At 37.5% G+C, this 19,847-nt stretch overlaps 1 protein-coding gene across 1 annotated transcript in view; it reads left to right on the top strand.

The window, feature by feature from the left end:
* Window positions 1–19,847, top strand: part of ITGA1 (integrin subunit alpha 1) — a 138,754-nt gene that overhangs the window by 24,598 nt on the left and 94,309 nt on the right. Inside the window, exons 4-7 of the mRNA XM_044681196.1 lie at window positions 2,164–2,252; window positions 2,342–2,456; window positions 3,020–3,147; window positions 19,294–19,442. Coding sequence (XP_044537131.1) covers window positions 2,164–2,252; window positions 2,342–2,456; window positions 3,020–3,147; window positions 19,294–19,442 — 481 coding nt within the window. The remainder of the gene's footprint in view (window positions 1–2,163; window positions 2,253–2,341; window positions 2,457–3,019; window positions 3,148–19,293; window positions 19,443–19,847) is intronic.

The following is a 19,847-nucleotide window of genomic DNA, read 5'->3' as shown; positions in this document are numbered from 1 at the left end:
TTGCCTTCATATGCATATCTCTATTATAGAGTTTAAACAACCTAGGACACCTGGAATTTTTAATATACTGTATTGGGAGTGTAAGGACAGCTGTATCTTCCTCCATTCAATGGTTCTTGGAATTTCACAAGGGTAGCATGAAATATCCTCCCACAAAAAACTCTTGTTCTCTCACTCAAAGTAAAAAAAAAAAAATTAGTGGAACCCAAGTTTAGGAAAGGAAGAGATGCAGCTCAAACAAATGGTCAACCCTTAGTTTGAATGTTTTTCTTATTTTATACTAAATTAATAAAAATCAACAAAATTATACTTCCAGAATCAAATATGTTATCTTCTACTTGGCACTCAAAGCCCTTCATGACCTCCTTCCACTCCCTACCTTTCTAGTCTTCTTCCACTTTCCACCCTGCCCACCCATGTATTCTACAATCCAGTAGCAATGTCCCTCATGCTATTCTTTGAACAAAATATTCCATCTCCAGACTCAGGGTATTTTCACTGACTATACCCCATGCTAGGTATCCTCTTCCTCCTCATCTCTACTTCCTAGCTTTCCTGGCTTCCTTGAAATCCCAGCTCAATCCTACCATCTACTAAAAGCTTTCCCCAATCTCCCTTAATACAAGTGCCTTCTCTCTGCTAATGATCTCTATGTTTTCTCTTATATATCTTGTTTGTTTTCATACTTTCTACCCCTTTAGACTGTGAGTGCCTTGAGAACAAAGTTTGCTTTTCTTGGTATCTACGAGACAGCACTTAGCACAGTGCCTGGGACATAATAAATGTTTAACAAATACTTATAGACTGACATCTATGTGTGTCTACATGTACATATGCACATGCATAAATACATATACATACATGTGTGCTTTTATATATACATATCTTTATATCTTTCAGAAATTTAAGTAGTATCATAACGTGGACTAAACACAAGCATAAGACTCAACAGCTATTAAAAAGTCATTTACCACAAGGCACTGAAATAGAATCTTTTGGTTCACTGAGGTTTGAAGAAGACTACAAATAGAATTTCCTCTGAAACCCTAGGGGAATGCAACATCAAGTTGGAATTATCCAGTGACGCAACAAACACAGTGAAAAATGCTAGGTTTCCTCTATAGAGTGGGAAGGGGCAAGAGCAATTGCTCCAGTGTGACCTGCTCCTATGGGACCTCGTCTGACCCTGGGTCATCCCCAAGCCAAAAGGTCTCTGGGAGTTCAGGGACATTCTAGGACTAATTGAAGGCCAAACAGACTGGTTGTTTAGGACAACCTCAGGGGAAACCTAACCCCTTGGATTAGGAAACCATCTGGGTTTCCTAGGTTAGAAACAAACCATCCAGGAATCCCAACCTCTTACTGGGATATCAGACCACTGAAAGAATGTCAGACTGACATAAATGGCAAAAAGGATGCCCCATCTCCCTTTATGAGATGTACAAATTACTGGATAGCCCCCAAATCTGTTTCCAAACCAAGCTCACCCAAACTGTCTTTATGATGGGATTCACACCCAGAAAAAGGTTAGTCTTTCCCCTTATGAGTGATGTGGTCTAATGTTCTGAGACCAACTTGAAGATCAAAATTTTTATGTCAAATATATCCTAATAACTGCCCTTCTTTCACTAGAATTTCATGACTACCGCTAAAATCCTTAAATTTTTTTTTTCTGGGCTTACTTACACCAGCATATTGACACAGAGATAAATTACATTTGAATTTCCCATTCTAGTTTCCCACCCAATTTTAGCACATATCTTGTTAGAAATTTTTGACACATTCCTGAACATGTAGTGAAGCATACAAAGCTATTTTATATGTACATAAAAATTTCATATGAAGCCGAATATTTTATCTCTTTCTATTAACAAAACTGTGTGAGAAGCACCAGTCCCACACTCTCATTGCCTTGTTATTTCTGCACTTTTTTTTTTCAGTTCAGCAAAACTATTTGAGACAGTGACCCAGACAAAGATTCTGGGACCTAAGCCAGTTTTTCAACTTTAACTGCCTCGTTTTATCCCTAATAGTAATTTAGAGAATACTTAGTTGCAACTACTCCCCCCACCAAAAAAATTTGAAAAATAAAGGACCAGAATATTCCAACTTGTGGACATTGCATTCTGTTTCTACCAATTTACATTCTTCTTCCTTTTTTAGTTTATACATCAATTCCGAATGTCACAGAAGTAAAGGAGAACATGACGTTTGGATCTACTTTAGTCACTAACCCAAAAGGCGGATTTCTGGTAAGAAAGAAAAGAGTAATATTTTTAACGACCTAGAAATGTGATCATTGTGAATCTTCAGGATTTTTAATGCTTTCTTTCTTTTCAAGGCTTGTGGGCCTTTGTATGCTTACAGATGTGGACATACATATTATACAACTGGCATTTGTTCGGATGTTGATTCCAAATTTCAGGTTGTGAACTCCATTGCCCCATCTGTTCAAGGTATGCACACCCTTGAAGTATTTTTGTGTGTTTGAAAAGTAGTCAGCAATGAATGAGGAAATGTATACACAGAGGCATGCCAAAAGCATGAAGCATTTATCTCAGCTACCAGCATTTCCAATTAAGGTCAATGTTTGCTTTGTTGGTATAAAACCAAACGTTGGTGCTATTTGGAGAATTGATCATCATGTAAACAATATTTAGAAAGGCTTGAAGCGTCCTACTGGAAAAATATCAAGTCACTTTTATTCCAACAGCAAAAATCTCTTTAGCTAAAGAAGCCAAATAACTAAAGAAATTCACAACTGTACTTAAAAAAAAGAAAAAGAAACTCTCATTGAAAAATTTTCAATGAGAGCAGTTCTACAGCATGGAGAGAAGTTGAGGAGAAATGTTTCTCACTGATGACATACCAACAGTAATTCCATTAATTGCCACCCATATTTCATACTGGCTAAGAAATGATTTTTTTCTAATGAGCCTTTGAGAAGGCATTTCAATTATCTATAACAAGAGAGTAATTATAGAGTCTATGGTTGCCAATTTGCCTTTTTGTATTGCAGGATGCAATACCCAACTGGACATTGTCATAGTGCTGGATGGTTCTAACAGTATTTACCCCTGGACAAGCGTTACAGATTTTTTAAATAGTTTACTTGGGAAAATGGCCATAGGTCCCAAGCAGACACAGGTAAGAGAGTTCTACATTTTTGTGCTTGCTTTTCTTGGATCAGAAAAACAAAACAGCAAACAATAGAACATTGTTCATTAATGAAGCTAAATGTCAGAACTGACTTTATAGCTCTTCTGCTGCACATTCCTGGCAAAGGTGGCATATCTAGAACTGGGTTCTTTTTAAAAGCTTTTCAAACAAAATGTTGCATGAGTTACCATTTAAAAATTTTGTTGATAACTTTTGTTTCTATATCAGTTTTATTTCTGAATATATTTTTCCGCTGTCCCAAGCAAACCATCCCTTATTTAAAAAAAAAAAGAAAGAGAAAAAACCTAACAGTTCAGCCAAAAACTAACACATCAACCATGTTTGACAACATATGTAAATCTTCCTACTTTAATTCCCCCACCTCTTCAAAGAAGGGATAGAGGTATATTTTTTCTCTTTTTCATAGGAGCCCAACCTTGGTCATTTTCATCATGTAGCATTAAATTTTGTTTTGTTTCACTGTTGTTCTTTACATTTGTGTTACTGTAAACATAGTTCATCTTGCTCTCTTGATTCTACAGACTTCAGTCTACATCAGCTTCTATGAATTTCTCATATTTGCTATTTCTTTGAGCATAGTAAAATTCCTCAATATTCACATACTATAATTCATTTAACCATTCTCCAATTAATGGACACTGCTCTGTTTAAAATTCTTGGCTGCCATACAAAGTGCTGCTATGAATATTTTTTTTAAACCCATACTATGTATTGGTTCCAAGGCAGAAGAGCAGTAAGGGCTAGGCAATGGGGCTTAAGTGACTTACCCAGGGTCACACAACTAGGAAGTGTCTGAGGCCAGACTTGAACCCAGGACCTCTCATCTCTGGGCCTGACTCTCAATCCACTGAGCCACCTAGATGCCCCTGCTATGAATGTTCTGTTAAAATTAAATATTTTCTTTCATTGAGGTTTATACACTGAGATTTCTAAGTCAAAGGCTATAAACATTTGTCAGTTGTCTTATTGTTGTGTCTTGTGTAATTCTAAATTGTCTTTCAGATTATTTGTGCCAGTTCAAAATTTCATTGTATTTGTATTCCTTTCATTCCACACACCCTCCTACTGTTTTTTTTTTGTCATCATCTTTGCCAATTTACAAGCTACTATTTTCAAAGATAATGAGGAACATCCCTTAGAGATGTAGAGAACCCATCATTTAGTAGCAAGTTTTAATATAAACTTGGCCATCCCTGCTCACAACAGATCTGTCTTGATGTGCCTAGAAACTGTGATATGGCTTCCCCAGAGTACCATATTTACATTGTGGTTTCCGTTCTCATGTTGCATAAAAATGAAAGAGTAACGAAATACAGGATATTGCTGCAAAAAATCTGTTTTTCCTTATTTTTAATGATTTTTCCCCTTTGAGTAATGTAAATGCCCCAGGGCTGAATTATAGAAAGTCACTGTCCAGAACATTTTTACCTCAAGATAATCCACTTCTCAGCAGATCCTCTTGGTAGCCCTTAAATACAAGGGAGTCTACACATATTCTACGTTTTGGGTAAACTTTACTTCAGGAACCAGGTTTATGTTTCTTTCATTCATTTTTAATTTATCAAATTCCCAGTAGGTATCTGACATACTGGGTTTATACACTAGATTTGACATGATTTATGGATCTGGAAACATACAATTTAATAAAGAGAAGACAGGATAGATGGCTAAAGTGGTCGTTTCTAAATCAAATGTACAAATAAAGGCAATCCCTCAAGGACAGAGAATAGTCTTGTAATTATTTTCTATCCCTTAAGCTAAGACTAGTGAACTTCCCTTGCAGAAAAGGGTATACACAGATAGAGGAGGGCTATCTTATATGTTCTAGTGATTTCGAGTCCTTTGTACGTTTTGCACATTTGTGAAGAAAAAAAATAGACTGTTCTACATCTGATATATTATTAGCTTATAAGCTTGAGGGTCAGTATGTTATGGTGCTGAGAGAGTTAGAAAACCGGTTTTGAAGGCAAGAAGACCTGGCTTCTTCAGGTGTGTTTCTGATCCATATGGGCTGCATGACCCTGGGCTAGTCACTTAACTACTCACTCACTGCTTTAGGAAATTCTTTCTGACTTTAAGTAATAGAGCTCTAGCCAATGTGCATTGGTAGCAGAATTTCTTCATCTAGGAGTTCCACAAATTGCTGAAATCACAGGTCCAGTCACTCATTCATTCAACAGTCATTTATCAGTCACCTACAAGGTACAGAAACTGCTTCTCTTTGTTTATTTTTCTCCTGCTATAGTTCAAGAGAAAAAAAATGGTTTACTTTGTGATATCAAGAGAACCACAGAATGTTAGGGCTAGACAGGACCTTTAAGATCACCTTTTCCAACCCCCTCCTTTTACAGATGAAGAAAGAAGTTAAGTGATTCAGGTAGATTCCACTAGTAGCAAGTAGTAGAGCTTGGGTTAGAATTCAGAACTTCTCAGTTTAAATCCAGTGCTCTTTATGCTTCACTACTAACTATGCTGCCTAGAATTTAAGCAAGAAAAATACATTTGTACTTTTCCCCCAAAGCAATGATCAGAAGAAAATGTACAAATAATTAGCTAATGAGCTTCATCCCCCCATTCATTCTCTAGAAGTCAAAGTGCCTGTCTGAAGTGCTGAGGGAAAAGTACTTTCTTTTTTCTCCTTCCACAAAAGGAATCGCTTGGCTGCTGCTACTGCTTTGTTCTGTGCTCTGTCGCCAACTAAGATGCCCTTTCTACATGCTTCATTATATTAAAAGTTCAGTGTCTGGAAAAGATGACTCAAGCTTAACGGATCCCCACTACTTCTTGTGACAAGGATCCATGTGATTAGCCCCTTCCCCTTTGGGAAAGCCTCAGATCACAAATAAGCCTTTGCATCACTTATGAACACATGGTTTCTCCCCACTCCAATCCATCCTCCATTCAGCCACCAACATGATTTCCCTAAAGCACAGTTAAGATCACATCCCACCACCCCAACTTGATAAACTCCAGTGGCTTTCTGTCACCTTTAGGACCAAATACCAAATGCTCTGTTTGGCATTCAAAGTCCTTCACAACCTGGCCCTATCCTACCTTTCCAGTCTTCTTGCACCTTACTCCCTGCCATGTGCTCATCATTCCAGTGGCAATAACCTCCTAGCAGATGTATGAACAATATGCTCCATCCCTCAACTCTGGGCACTTTTTCTGGCTGTCCCCCAAAGCTCGAGTGCTCTGCCTCCTCTGCTCTGCCTGCTGACCTCCCTGGCTTCCTGTCCCACCTAAAATTCTACCTTCTAAAGTAGCCTTCTCTAAAGCTTCTTAATTCCAGTGCCTTCCTTCCCTCTATTAATAATCTCTTAGTTATTCTATTTTATCCTTGTTTTGTATATATTTGTTTGTGTGTCGTCTCCCCCATTAAACCGTAAGCTCCTGGAGGGCAGGGACAGTCTTTTACCTCTTCTTGTCTCCCTAGTGCTCAGCGCAGTGCCTGGCACATAACAGATGCTTAATAAATACTTATTGATTGAGTGATTGATATATACAGTGTCTATGGAACCAAGAAATCCAAAAAAAAGCAAACTTCAGCCTCTGCCATTTGCGACTTCCATGACCTTAGGTGGGTTATTTAACTTCAGTGAGCCTCACTTTCCTCATCATGAAGGCATTAGATCAGAAGGGCCCTTGCAGCAATTGAGCTATAATCCAAGAGATACATGTTTGTACTTTTCTGGTAAAAGCGATTTTAATGGTAACTTTTTTAGAATGAGGTTGCGATAGGATCAGAGTTTTTTTTTCTTACCCCTCATGGCTCTGCCCTTTTTCCCTGAAAGGTGACAAAGTAGTCCCCAGGAATTAATTGGCCCCAAGCCAAGGCTTAAACTACCCTAATGTAACTTCTTGAAAGCCTCTGACCATTTTGACTTGGTTTCCTGGTCACCTATGAAGAGAAAAAGGTCCACCCACATGGAGTTTGGGCCCTTCAGAATTCCTGGATTTCTCAAGATTTTGGAAATTACTTTGCCATCCTCTGCTGACTAGCCAAGTGCGGGAATATCCTTATTGAATAGCCTTTTTGTGCTATGGCTAAGTAAATCTCATTTTGTTTATCAGATTAGCTATCACTGGGTGATGGGTGTCTCATTTTATCCCAACTTTGAAGCTGAATTATTAGGGGCAGGCCTCATTCAAGCCTGCCCTTAACAAATGATAAATTTTCTTTTCTTTTTAAATTTTTTTCATTGAGGACTAGTTTTCAAAGCCCTTCCTTGATGGAAAAGTAATCTGAATAATTTAGCTCACTATTCTTTATAGCCTTACTTTTATAAAATAAATCCTTAATTCTACTTTAAAAATAGGCAAGATAGACTGAATAATAACAAAACCTTCCTAATTCATCTTCCTCCTGTGCTGCAGGAAAGAAATTCATTCATAGGAAAATTGGAAGTACACATCATCTAGGAAAAAAAGTACAAAAATGAGCATAGCTGTAAAGGGCATAGTTTTCTTTCATGTGGGCTCACAGTGCATCTTTCCAAGAACATTGCCTACTTGTTTGCGTTGACAACCATTTTGATCTTGGTGGTTGCTAACAGGATTTAAGTATAGTATTTTTATTAAGAGCCAAAGACTGCCCACAAGTTGGCAGTCATTTTCTGGAAAATGCTCAAAAGGGATCTTTATCACTTTTGCATCTTTGGTGCCTGATTTATAAGAGATTTCTAAAAACATCTGCATTCATAGGATCATGAATTTAAAGTTACAAGAAATCTTAGAGGCCATGTCATTCTCTCATATTATAACCCCTTCTTTTTATAGATGATACAATGGCACTTAGAGAGATTAAGGAAGGAAGCAATCTAAGGGGATGTGTGATGTTTAAGCCTCAATTATTATCCTTTCATTGTGTTTTTTTAGAAAAATGTATTATTTTTTGTTACATTTGATTTCTAAGCTGTTTCCCTTCTTTCTTCCCAATCTTGCAGTAGAGAAAGCCAAAATTTGACACAAATATATATATGTGAAGATATGTTATACATAGTTCCATATATCTGTCCTTTCTCTGAAGGTAAATAGCATCTTCCTTCATAGGTCATTTGTAGTTGATTTGAATATTTATATAACTCAGAATAGCTTAATCATGCACATTTACTTGTCAAATAATATTGCTGTTACTGTATGCAACATTCTCTTGGTTTTGTTGTCACACAGAAGAGTTTTCAGTTTTGTTCATCTCATTATTAAGAACTGGAGAAGGTATAGCTCCCCTTTGCATTTCAAATTCTAAGGTCAAATTTCAGTCAAAGGTTACCTGTCCTATTTGCACACAGAAAACTACTGCTAAAATCCAGTTATGTGACTGTGTATTTAGAAAATCTCAAACCCTTGGATTTCATTTCCCAGAATCCTTTTTCCTTGGTCCACATTTGCATCCTTACATATATAGATAAGTTCTGTGACCCTGCCCTCTTGCTCTCTTCTCTCAAGACCTCAGCTGGATTAGTTCCCTCCTTACTCTAGCTTTTATTTTCCTTTACTTCAAGTTATTATAAATAAATCTTATTAAATATAATACTTGATTATTGTATTTTAATTTTAAGCTTACAGTGACTTTAGAGAAGAGGAAGGGTTTTCCTGAAATCTACTATTTTGACTTAGGTCAAAACTTGGATAAGTTTTGTGTATGTTGGGGATCAGAGCTAACTCTGCCTTACTTTCTAGATATGTAGGATATCATAGGATGTCATCTGATAGCATACTATCTACAAGGATAGATAAGCAGTCAGTTTCTTAATAGCATGAAACTCTGTCTGAGGAATCAGTGATCTCCTCTCCACTGACAGTCTTCCAGCAAAGGCTTAGAGTCCATTTATTGTACATGTATGGTTGGATTAGGTCTACTAAGTTTCCTTCCAACAACACTGAAATTTTGTGAAGTTTTTATCCTGTGAAATCCAATAAGTGAAGTACCAAACAAAATATTGTCACACAGGAAACTGAGGGACAAAGAGGGAAGCCTTCTCTCTGGAAAAATGGGTTATGTGAAGAAATTCTCTCATTGAGGAAAAGGAAAAAGGCAGAATGAGGCAAGAGAAAAGCTAATTTAGTATTTGGTGTTAGAAGACCTGTACCAGAATCCTACCTTGGGCACTTGGATGTTTCAAACTGGCTGTGTTATAAATGCCGTGAACTCAATAGAACCAAAATGGAATTAATTATCTTTTCCAATTCTTTTTTTTTTAATCAACTTTCCTATTTCTGTTGAGATCACTACTCTCCTGTCTTCTAAATCTGTGATCTCATCATCATCTTCAACTTCTCATTCATCCCACCTATCCAACCAGTTGTCAAATCTTGTCATTTCTATCTGTCCAGCATCTCTCACAAATGCCCTTTGTTGTTGTAGTTGCTGTGGTTTAGTTGTTTCAGTCCCATATGATCCTTCATGACTCCATTTGGCATTTTCTTGGCAGAGATTCTACAGTGGTTTGCCATTTCCTTCTCCAGTTTATTTTACAGATGTGAAAATGAAAAAAAAAAAAACACAGTTAAGTGACTAGCCTAGGATCACATAATTAAAGTGTCTGAGGCCAGATTTCAACTTGGGTCTTCCTGACTCTACTCCTGGTATTCTATCCACTGAGTCATCTAGCTACCCAAATGTCCCTTTATACATTCCTTGATAGAAAAGGCAACTGGGTTGTTCAGTAGTTAGAACATTGGGCCTAGAATTAGGAATATTTGATTTCAACTCCAGTCTCAGATACTTATTAGCTATGAGACTCTGAGCAAGTCATTTAACCTCTGTTTGCCTTAATCCACTGGAAAAGTAAATGGCACATCACTCTAGAATCTTTGCTAAGAAAAATCCATGGACCATACTGACATGTTGTGATCCACAGGATCATGAAGAATATGACATGACTGAGCAATAAATGTTCTTTTATACTTCCCTAATTCTTTTATACTCCCCATACTTCCTTGATGTATGGGTGTTTAAGGAGGACTAGCACTTTTGGTGCTGAGTCCTATTCAGAGCTGCTTATCTACCTTTGTTATCCATCCCTTACTCATCTCTCACCTGTGGCTCCATGAAGCTGCACCATATATTCCAGTAATTATCTCGGCAGATGGGCTAAATCAGGTTAAAGGTAACTGATAGACCTTAAATCCATTTACGACTTTGGGGAATCTACCCAAAGTATGCGAAGACTTCCCTGGATAGAATGGGCAGATGAGAACAATTTTTTCCAATGGTCATGAAGGTAGCTGAAACAGGAACTGTGGAGCATTCAGAACTTGGTCAGACATCAAAGATACCAAGGTCATCCTCTGCATCCAGGGCCATCACCAATGGGCCTAATTTTTGTCTTGTCAGTAGACTTCAGTGACTCTGGAAGGAAGAGTGAGGCTGGCTACTTTGTGCAAATCTTCCTCACTTAAATCCAATTCATGTATAAGTCAAGACATCACCCTTTGATGTCATTGGTTTTCTTTGAAAATTAAGGACGAATCAACAATTAACTTCCTCATTAACTCACTCTACAGCAATTCTACTAAATCTTTTCATCCCTTCTCAAACTTTCCTTGCCTCCCCTTCCCTATTCTCAGTTCAAAATATTAGAAGCTATTTGAGCTCCCTCTTCTCACCTCTGCCTCATTCACTTTAATCATATGCCTTCTGCCATTAACATCTCCTTCATCACCATTTCACAAGAAGAGGTAACCCTTCTTATTAAGGCTCTTCTTGTACAAGTGATTACAATCTATTGTGTCTCCTCCAGCAGATTGCCTTCTCCATCATCTCTACTCCAACTTATCTTTAATCTGTTCTTGTCTATTGGCTATGTCTTTGCTATCTACAAACATGTCCATGAGCTATGATGCTATGTCTCTTCTACCTTTTGTAGCTAAATGCCTTGATAAAATTTTCTTTAATCAGTTCCTCCACAATCTTTCTTCTTTCTTTTTAAGTGTACGGTCTGGCTTTTAGCTCATTATTCAACTGAAATTGCTCTCTCCAGGGTTACCAATGATTTCTTAATTGCCAAATCAAGTGATTTTTTTCAATCTTTATTTTTTTCCCTCTCTGCAGTCTTTGACACTAATTATCACCCTTTTCTTATTAATACTCTCTTCTCTCAAGGTTTCTATAACATCACTCTGTGCTTGTTGCCTCCTTGTCTGGCTGCCCCTTCTCAATCTCCTTTCCTGGATCTTTGTCCAGATCATGATCCCTAAAGGTGAGCGATTCCCTAGTCTCTCTTCACCCTCTACACCAGTGGTTGCCAAACTTTTTTGGCCTACCGCCCCCTTTCCAGAAAAAAAATATTACTTAGTGCCCCTGGAAATTAATTTTTTTAATTTTAATAGCAATTAATAGGAAACATAAATGCACCTGTGGCCATCACCACTCTCATGGATCACTGCAGCACCCACCAGGGGGCAGTGGCACCCACTTTGGGAATCACTGCTCTATACTCATGTTGGCAAACCTATGATATGCATGCTGGAGAGGGTTGCTCTCTTCCTCCTCTCCATGCACACCTGAGGACAATTCTCACATCATCTGCCCCTCTGCCCAGTAGCCCCATGGGAGCCATTCTTCCCTCCCCTGTCTTGGGTAAGGCAGGGGGCTCCCATGCGGCATGAGGGTTGCAGTTTAGACACTTGGTCTCTAAAAGGTTTGCCATCACTGCTTTATATTATTTCTCTTGGAGGTCTCATAGCTCCTATAGTTTCAGTTACCATCTCTATGCTAATGATTCTCAAATTTGGTAAATTTGTATGTTATTCATCCCTAGTCTCTCTGCTAATCTCCATTCTTGCATCTCCAAATGCCTATTGGACATCTCAATCTGAATGGCCCCTAGACATCTTAAACTCAACATATCCACTGAATTCATTATCTTCCTCCCTTCAAACTTTTTTCTCTTTCAAAGCTTTTTATTACTATGGAGGGCACTACCACCCTCCTACACTATACTCACTATCTAGGTATTATCCTCAATTCCTCACTCTCACTTTCCATATAGAGTTGGTTGCCAAGTCCTGTTGCTTTTACCTTCATAATCTTTAAAACATCTTTCATGTATGCCTCCTTCTCTCCCCTAACACTAACATTTACTACATGGATGTAGGCCCTCATCATCTTACTGTTAGACTACTTCAGTAGCCTGCTGATTTGCTCTTTCTGCCACAAGTCTCTCCTTACACCTATCAAATTAATCTTCTTAAAGCCAGATCTGACCATGTCACCTTTCCCATCCCCATTTAAGACTTCAGTGGCTCCCTATCACCTCCAGGATCAAATATAAAAGTGTCTGGCATTTTAGACCCTTTACCTTCTTGTCACTTCTTATTTTTCCAGCTTTTTTATACTTTACTTCCCTCCCACCCCACCCCCATCTATTCTGTAATTCAGTGATACTGACCTCTCTGTTATTCCTTTGAAAAAGATATTCCTTCTCTGTACTCCAGGCTATTTTAATACCTGTCCCTCATACCAAGAATACTCTACTTTTTCATCTCTGCCACCTGAATTCCCTGACACTTCAAATCTCAGCAAAAATCCTATATTCTATAGGAAGCTTTTTCCAAACCCCCTTAATGCTAATGACTTGCTTTGTTGAATATTTATACCTTATCCTGTATATATCTTGTTTGTACATAGTTATTTGCATATTGTCTCACCCTTATTTTGTGAGTGCCTTGTCAGCAGAGACTGTCTTTTGTCTTCCTTATATTCCCAGTGCTTTTCACAGTATACAGTACTTAATGGCACTTGATAAAATGCTCATTGATTGAGTGCCCCCTTTTCTTTATTCACATAGCCGCAACCTAAGTTTGAGCCCTTATCACCCTTATCATATATTATTATAATAGCTTGCTCACTGGTCTATCTGCCTCAATTCCCCCTCAATCTAATTCATCTTCCCCATGACTGCCAAAATGATTTTTCTAAGGCACAGGCTTGGCCATATCATTACCTACTCAGCAAACTCCAGGATTCCCCCACTGCCTCTATGATAAAATAAACACTGTCTAGTGTTTAAATCTCTTCCCAGTGTGGTTGATTAGTCTTCTTGATGTTAGCCTTCACTCCATCCCTATCCCCAGTCCTTTGCATTGGCTCTTCCCCATTCCTGAAATGTATATTCCCTCCTCATCTCTCCCTCTTAGAATCAATCCCTGGCTTCCTTGGTGATTCAATTCAAGCTCCACTTTCTGCATATGTCCTTCCTTGGTCCTTCTGGCTACTATTGCCTTCTCCTCTAATGTTACCTTTATCTGTTTTATATATGCCAGTATGTGTTCAACTAATTCTAAAATCTAATAATCAAAAGAGACTTTCTTTCTATGGATCAAGTCAGGATCCATTCAATCCTACTCACTCAAAATAAGTAAAATCACATCATATGTCAGGACAGGAGAAAAGAATTTTCAAAAATGAAGAAACATCTAAAATAAACCATGAACATTAAATAATGTCTCATAACTATTTTGCTGAAAGTTTCTAGTCTTAACGTTGTTATAAAGCAGTCAAATCTGGAAATTTTCTTTCATCAAATGTATCAGAAAGATAGTATTAGATATTGTAAAACTGGTTGAAAAAATTGGTTTAGACTTACATACCATTACAGAAGTGAAATCAGCAATTTTTGTGGTTGGATAGTACATTTTTGGTACTAAAATAAAGGTAAATTAAAGAAATAGCAATACTCAATCTTCCATGCTCATCAGCTAATCAACCAGTAAGTATTTATTGAGTACCTATTATATTCAGAATCATACTAAACCTTAGATAAAATAGGAAGATAAAACATATCTGCCCTCTAAAAACCTATAATCTAGTTAGATTTAAAAGTTATCACATAGGAGGTGGCTAGGTGGCTCAGTGGATGAAGAATCAGGCCTAGAGATGGAAGGTCCTGGTTTCAAATGTGGCCTCAGACACTTGCTAGCTGTGTGACCCTGAACAAGTCACTTAATCCCCATTGCCTAGCCCTTATCACTCTTCTGCCTTGGAGCCAATATACAGTATTGATTCTAGGACAGAAGGTAAGGGTTTTTTGGGGGGGTGAAAAAAAAAGTAATTCCATATGAGGTTAAGAGAAAAAATATATTTAAATAGTTTATACAAGGAGGAGATGAGTTTGAGATGGGCTTCACCTGGTTTTTGAAGGATAGAAATACCTTAAATGGATTGTGTAGTAGGAGCTAGAAGTAGGACTTTTTGATGTACTATTATGTGAGCCTACCAGCCATTACACAAAAATTGTATTGCATCTGAAAGAACTTGTACAAATACTTGTAATTTGTAAGAGCTTTTGGTCTTCTAGGAATTACTGAACAAAGCCTTGATCACATTAAAAGCTCCCATCATTGTATAAAACCTTAATGTGTGAATTAAATATCTGGGGGACCTCCAGCACAGTTCAGTCTTGGAAGACTCACCACAGTAAATAGCCACAGGAGTCACAGAAGCATGTGTCCAGGCTGCCAGCAGGGTGGGCCAGGTTCCTGACCAGCAGAAATCACTGAGGCCAGGAGACAGACATAAGGAGGTCATCAGCCAATTGAAGAATCCAGGGCTTAGCTGGAGGCTGAAAAGCCAGCTCTCTCTGTCTCTCTGTCTCTGTCTCTGTCTCACTCTGTCTCTCTCTCTCTCAAAGGCTGGGAACCTTATTTCTATCTTTCTTTCCCTTTATTAGTAAATACTTATAAATTTAGTATAAAGTTTCCAAGACTAATTTTTATTCATAACATGAATCACATCCCACTACAACTTTGTCTTTCTGCTTTGAAGCAGTTTAATTTTTAAAAGAAGAGTCTATAATTCCTCTGTTGTATCAGTTGTCTATTTCTGAACTTTTAGTTTTCTTACATATTTTTTAATTTGTTCATATTGTAATTCAATTGTAAAAGTATATGATCAAGGAGGTGTTCTGTTTCTTTGACAGTATTCTTCTTGCCTCTGTCCAACATGTTTTGGCCTTCTTGGACACAGGACAAATGTTTTCAGAGAAAAGTTTACAGTAAGCCTTGGCTTACTGTCTTGGGTCAAAACTGAGAGTAGCCACCAGTGTTTCAGATTTGTTGGAGGATTATATCCAGTTGTACATACTTACAATGTTGTGCTAGAAGTTAATTCAGAAGCTTGCTATTTGCAGTGTCCTAAGAATGCCAGACATTATGAGCAAGAAGTGACATTTCCAAAGGAATTCTTTCAACTGAAACAAGCTTAAACAGATTTGTAACAGGTTTTCTTGGAAAAACAAAAGTGTAAAAACCAAAACACACAATAGTATCTACTTGAGACCACCTAATGTACCTCAGAAAGAAACTAAAAAGCATGTCACTAATGACAATATCAGTGCTAAATTTTTTGTTAATTAAAGTCCGCTTTGGTGCCTTATCTTAGTCCCAGTTACATTCCTGTCATTATTGTCAAAGGAATATTAACAAAACGGCTTTTGCACAAAATGGAGAGAAACCCATAAAACTGCCTTCAAAAAAGCACCTATAAAGTAAACCTGAAAAACACTTTGAGCCTGCAATAAAAGATATGACAGTATAAACATTATGGAGGCCTTATTGATCCTCAATACCTAAACATTACATTGCTTTTAATAATAAATGAGAAGGATATAAATATGCCAAATAACAGCACATTACCCTAAATAACACCAGTAAATTGTGAAACTTGGTATAAAAGTGAAATACACTAATGGAACATTGTGTATATTGTTTCCACTATGAACCGTCAAGAATGTAGTATGATGTTAAACCAGGGCTAAGCTAAAAGAGAGAAATTAATTAATTTTTAGGAAAATTATTTATATCCGTTTTTACCACACATTTTTACAACCATTTACTTCAGGCATATTGAGTGCTGAGCCTCATTCATTGTTTTAAGACCCAAACCAAAGACTATGACTAGTCAGTGCATCCTTACCTCTCCTCAAACAATTTCTGTTCCATGAGGGCAAAGCCACGGAGTAGGTATAAGACTTTCCTGTTTTATAGGCTGGCATAGTGGCTTGAACATAGTAAGGGAAGGGAACTGGTCCCCATTGTTTAGTATGTTTGTTGCCAACCTGCTGAAAGCCAAGTGTTTGATAACAGCATGGTATTATGCAGTTGAATGGAAATCCAACAGCCACATGTGAAAGTTCTGCCCTAATCACTACAAGGCAATAACGTGACCAACTCTTTCCACCTGACTTAGTCCAAGTTTCCCATTATCCTACCTTTTTTCTTTTTTACTACCCCTCTACCTTTTTTTTAGCAGATGATAACTGTGTGATGGTGAAATTAATTTAAATTCTGGAGAAATTTTTAAAATTATCTCCTTTTGTTAATTCAAGTTAAGCCAATCTTCAACAGAAACAATCCATTCCTTTCGTGAGTGTAGCATTTTCCCTCTTCCATCTCCAGAAATAGCCTAATTTCTCCAAGCAGATGACAGCCAGGTTTTGGGTGGTTTTTTTTGTGGTTATTTTTGTTTCTTGGTTTTGTGATCTGACCCTTTCCCTAGACTGAAAATTAATCTTTCGTCCCCTCTCCTTGGAGAAGAACCAAAGCAGGCTTATTCCATATCTATGCCAAAGGCAACAGCAAGTATAATAATTATTCAGACTTGGAGACTATATTCCATTCACCAGGGAAATCATTTTCTATTTCCCACTCTTCTTATTTTCTCACATTCCCTTATTTTTGTTTTTTTTTTTAACCCAGTTTTAATTCTCTGTAACTGCTGTCATTTTTGTTTTGTTGTGTTGTGTTCGATGTTCCTCTTTCTCCAATTATGGAATTAGAGGACTGCAAAAGAACAATTAGGTCATCCACTCTGCCTCTTTACCTGCCCTCCAGGAAAAGGTGGAACGTACCAAAAAGTGTGAAACATATGAATAGAAGAGCATTCTAGATGGAAAACTGTTAAGATACTTCTCTGGCAAGAACAGAGCTGGGGAGGGATAGAAAATACAGTGAAATAGATTGGATGGAACTAGATGTGAGGATCTTTAATGACTCTTAGAGAAACTTGGGCTTTGTGAAGAGCCATTGAAGAGAAATGACATGATAAACTCAGTATTATACAAATATTAATTCTGCAGAAGTATATAGGATGGATGGGAAGGGAGAGAGACTTTGAGTCATTAAGTATACATTGAAGAGAACCTGTTGTATATGGAGGTATTTTTAGAAACCTTAATGGACATGAGGGTGATGTCTTCAATAGCAAGCAGACTGATCAAAAGCAATATATAAGCAGTATATCTTACTGAGAATTGTGTGTGTCCAAGTAAGAATCTTAAGGATCACATGGATAAATAGTGCTAATTGTCTAGAGACCCACTTTAGCCAAAGAATTTGAACCTTAAATCCATAGTTCAGAGATCTGGGTCTGGCAATATGCTAAAAGAGACAAAGGAGAGAAGAGAGAGAAAATATTGGATGACTTCTCAAAAGCAAAAAGAAGAAAAAGACACTTTAAAGCTCCTCAGCATGAATATTCCCAGGCTCAATGTCAGATTCTTCTGTTAATGACTACCAGTGGGCAGAAGTGAAAAACTTATATGCCAGCTAGGTAGCAGTTTCTGAAAGGTCATGAGAAGTGGGAAAATCAGGGTGTGGATTTTTGTGAAGAGTGCCTAAAAGGATAATAACATTTTGACTCTAGCCAGAGTTACACTGGATTTAGAGCACATTATGTTAATCTATTCCTTCAATGGTCCCCATAACTACTACTGATTATTGTTTATAACAAGTGGTCATATCCTAAAGGATGCAAATTACTCTTGCGTGTGAGATCATGACTATAGGCCAGTGGTTCCCAAACTTTTTTGGCCTACCATCCCCTTTTCAGAAAAAATATTACTTAGTGCCCCTGGAAATTAATTTTTTTTAAATTTTAATAGCAATTAATAGGAAAGATAAATACACCTGTGGCCATCACCGTTTCCCTGGATCAATGCAGCACCCACCAGGGGGTGGTAGCGCCCACTTTGGGAATCACTGGTATAGAGGAAGGATATAATAGGAAGATCAGTTAAGGAGACCTGAGACTAAGGAATAGACAACCCCCCAATGGCATAACATTTTATATCACACACACACACACACACATACACACACACACACCTTGAGATTCCTGCGTTTGGCAGCAGCAACATCAGCAATGATGGCTTAAATTAGATGCTGTCTTCAGGTTGGGGACAAGATGTAGAACACAGTGTACTGTCAGTATACTGTCAGACTTGGGTGATAGTTGGGTTTCACTTTGCTGAATTACTCCCCTTCTCTTTCTTTTTCATTATTTGTTTCAAGGCACTGATTGCTCAGGAGGTATATTTTCAGAAATCAAACTCGAGGTGATTTCAAAAGAGGAGAAGGTATCAATAAAAACATTTAAGACAGATGCTATTGCTAGTGCCCTGAGAAAAGCACAAGAATATTCCTTCCAGGAGAGTATAAAATAGAGAAATGGTTAAGCTGAGTTGAGAGTCAAGTTTGCAGGTAATTGTCTGACATGATTTGAAAGGACCATAAAACTCCCCTATCCCCAAACATCTTCCTCCTCCAAGTGCCCTTGCAGTTACTGAAAGGCTTCTATTCAGTCCATTAGGAAATATATTTCCCTGACCAGGTTTCCTACCTTAAGATGTGTAGTGTTTCTTGACATGGCCAAGAGACATCATAGATACAAGTACCTATGCACATAAGGGATTATGAGACATCAAAAGGGAATAGCGAGACAGAAGGCATATTATAATTGCAAATCAGCTAATCTGATTACTTTTTAGCTGAGAAGCAGGGGCAGCAAGAGAATTAAAAAACCTGGAAACTGTAGGGAGAAGGGATGCTGTAAGCAGGGAAAAGACACAAAAAGAGGATCAAATATATAGGTAATAAGCTTTGAAAATATGACCCATAGCTAGCACTGCTGGTTTATGTCTTCAGGCTACTGATACACACTGCATCAAATAGACAAAACATCGATAGTTTTAGGAAAATCAATAGATTTTCAAACATCTATCTACAACATTGCTAAGTCTTGTATTGATTTTATTTGTTCAGATTGAGGAAAATTGAAACTGATATTTCCATTGTATGAATTATGCGTCTAATAATGGCTTGCTTTTTTAGGTCGGAATTGTACAATATGGAGAAAATGTAACACATGAATTTAATCTCAATAAGTACACAACAACTGAAGAAGTGCTCATTGCAGCGAACCAAATAGTCCAGAGGCAAGGGCGCCAAACAATGACTGCTCTGGGAATAGATACAGCAAGGTGCGTGCATCAGAAATGAGTCACCAAATAAAAAGTCTCTCTGAGGCTTCATTTTTTAGGAACTGTTCCCTTTTGCTTCTTAGTTCTTAGTTGTTTGTTATGTTATCTCAACTGCTCAAAAAATTTTATTTTTATTTTAAAATTTTTATTTAATTAATTTAGAACATTTTTCCATGGTTACATGATTCATGTTCTTTCCCTCCCCTCTAATACCCCCCACCCCCATAGCTGACATGCAATTCCACTGGGTTTTACATGTATCATTTGATCAAAACATTTTAAAAGATTTGAAGTTATTAATTAGTATGTTCACAGGGTGATGGATTTGGAGGTAGAAGGAATATTATTAGTCATCTAGTCCAATATCTTCTTCTCCTCTTTATAGATGAGGAAACTGAGAAAAGA

The sequence above is a fragment of the Gracilinanus agilis genome, chromosome 1 (assembly GCF_016433145.1).
Source record: "Gracilinanus agilis isolate LMUSP501 chromosome 1, AgileGrace, whole genome shotgun sequence".
NCBI lineage: Eukaryota > Metazoa > Chordata > Mammalia > Didelphimorphia > Didelphidae > Gracilinanus > Gracilinanus agilis.
The sequence above is the reverse complement of the archived record's forward strand: the minus strand, read 5'-3'. Positions and strand labels throughout refer to the sequence as shown.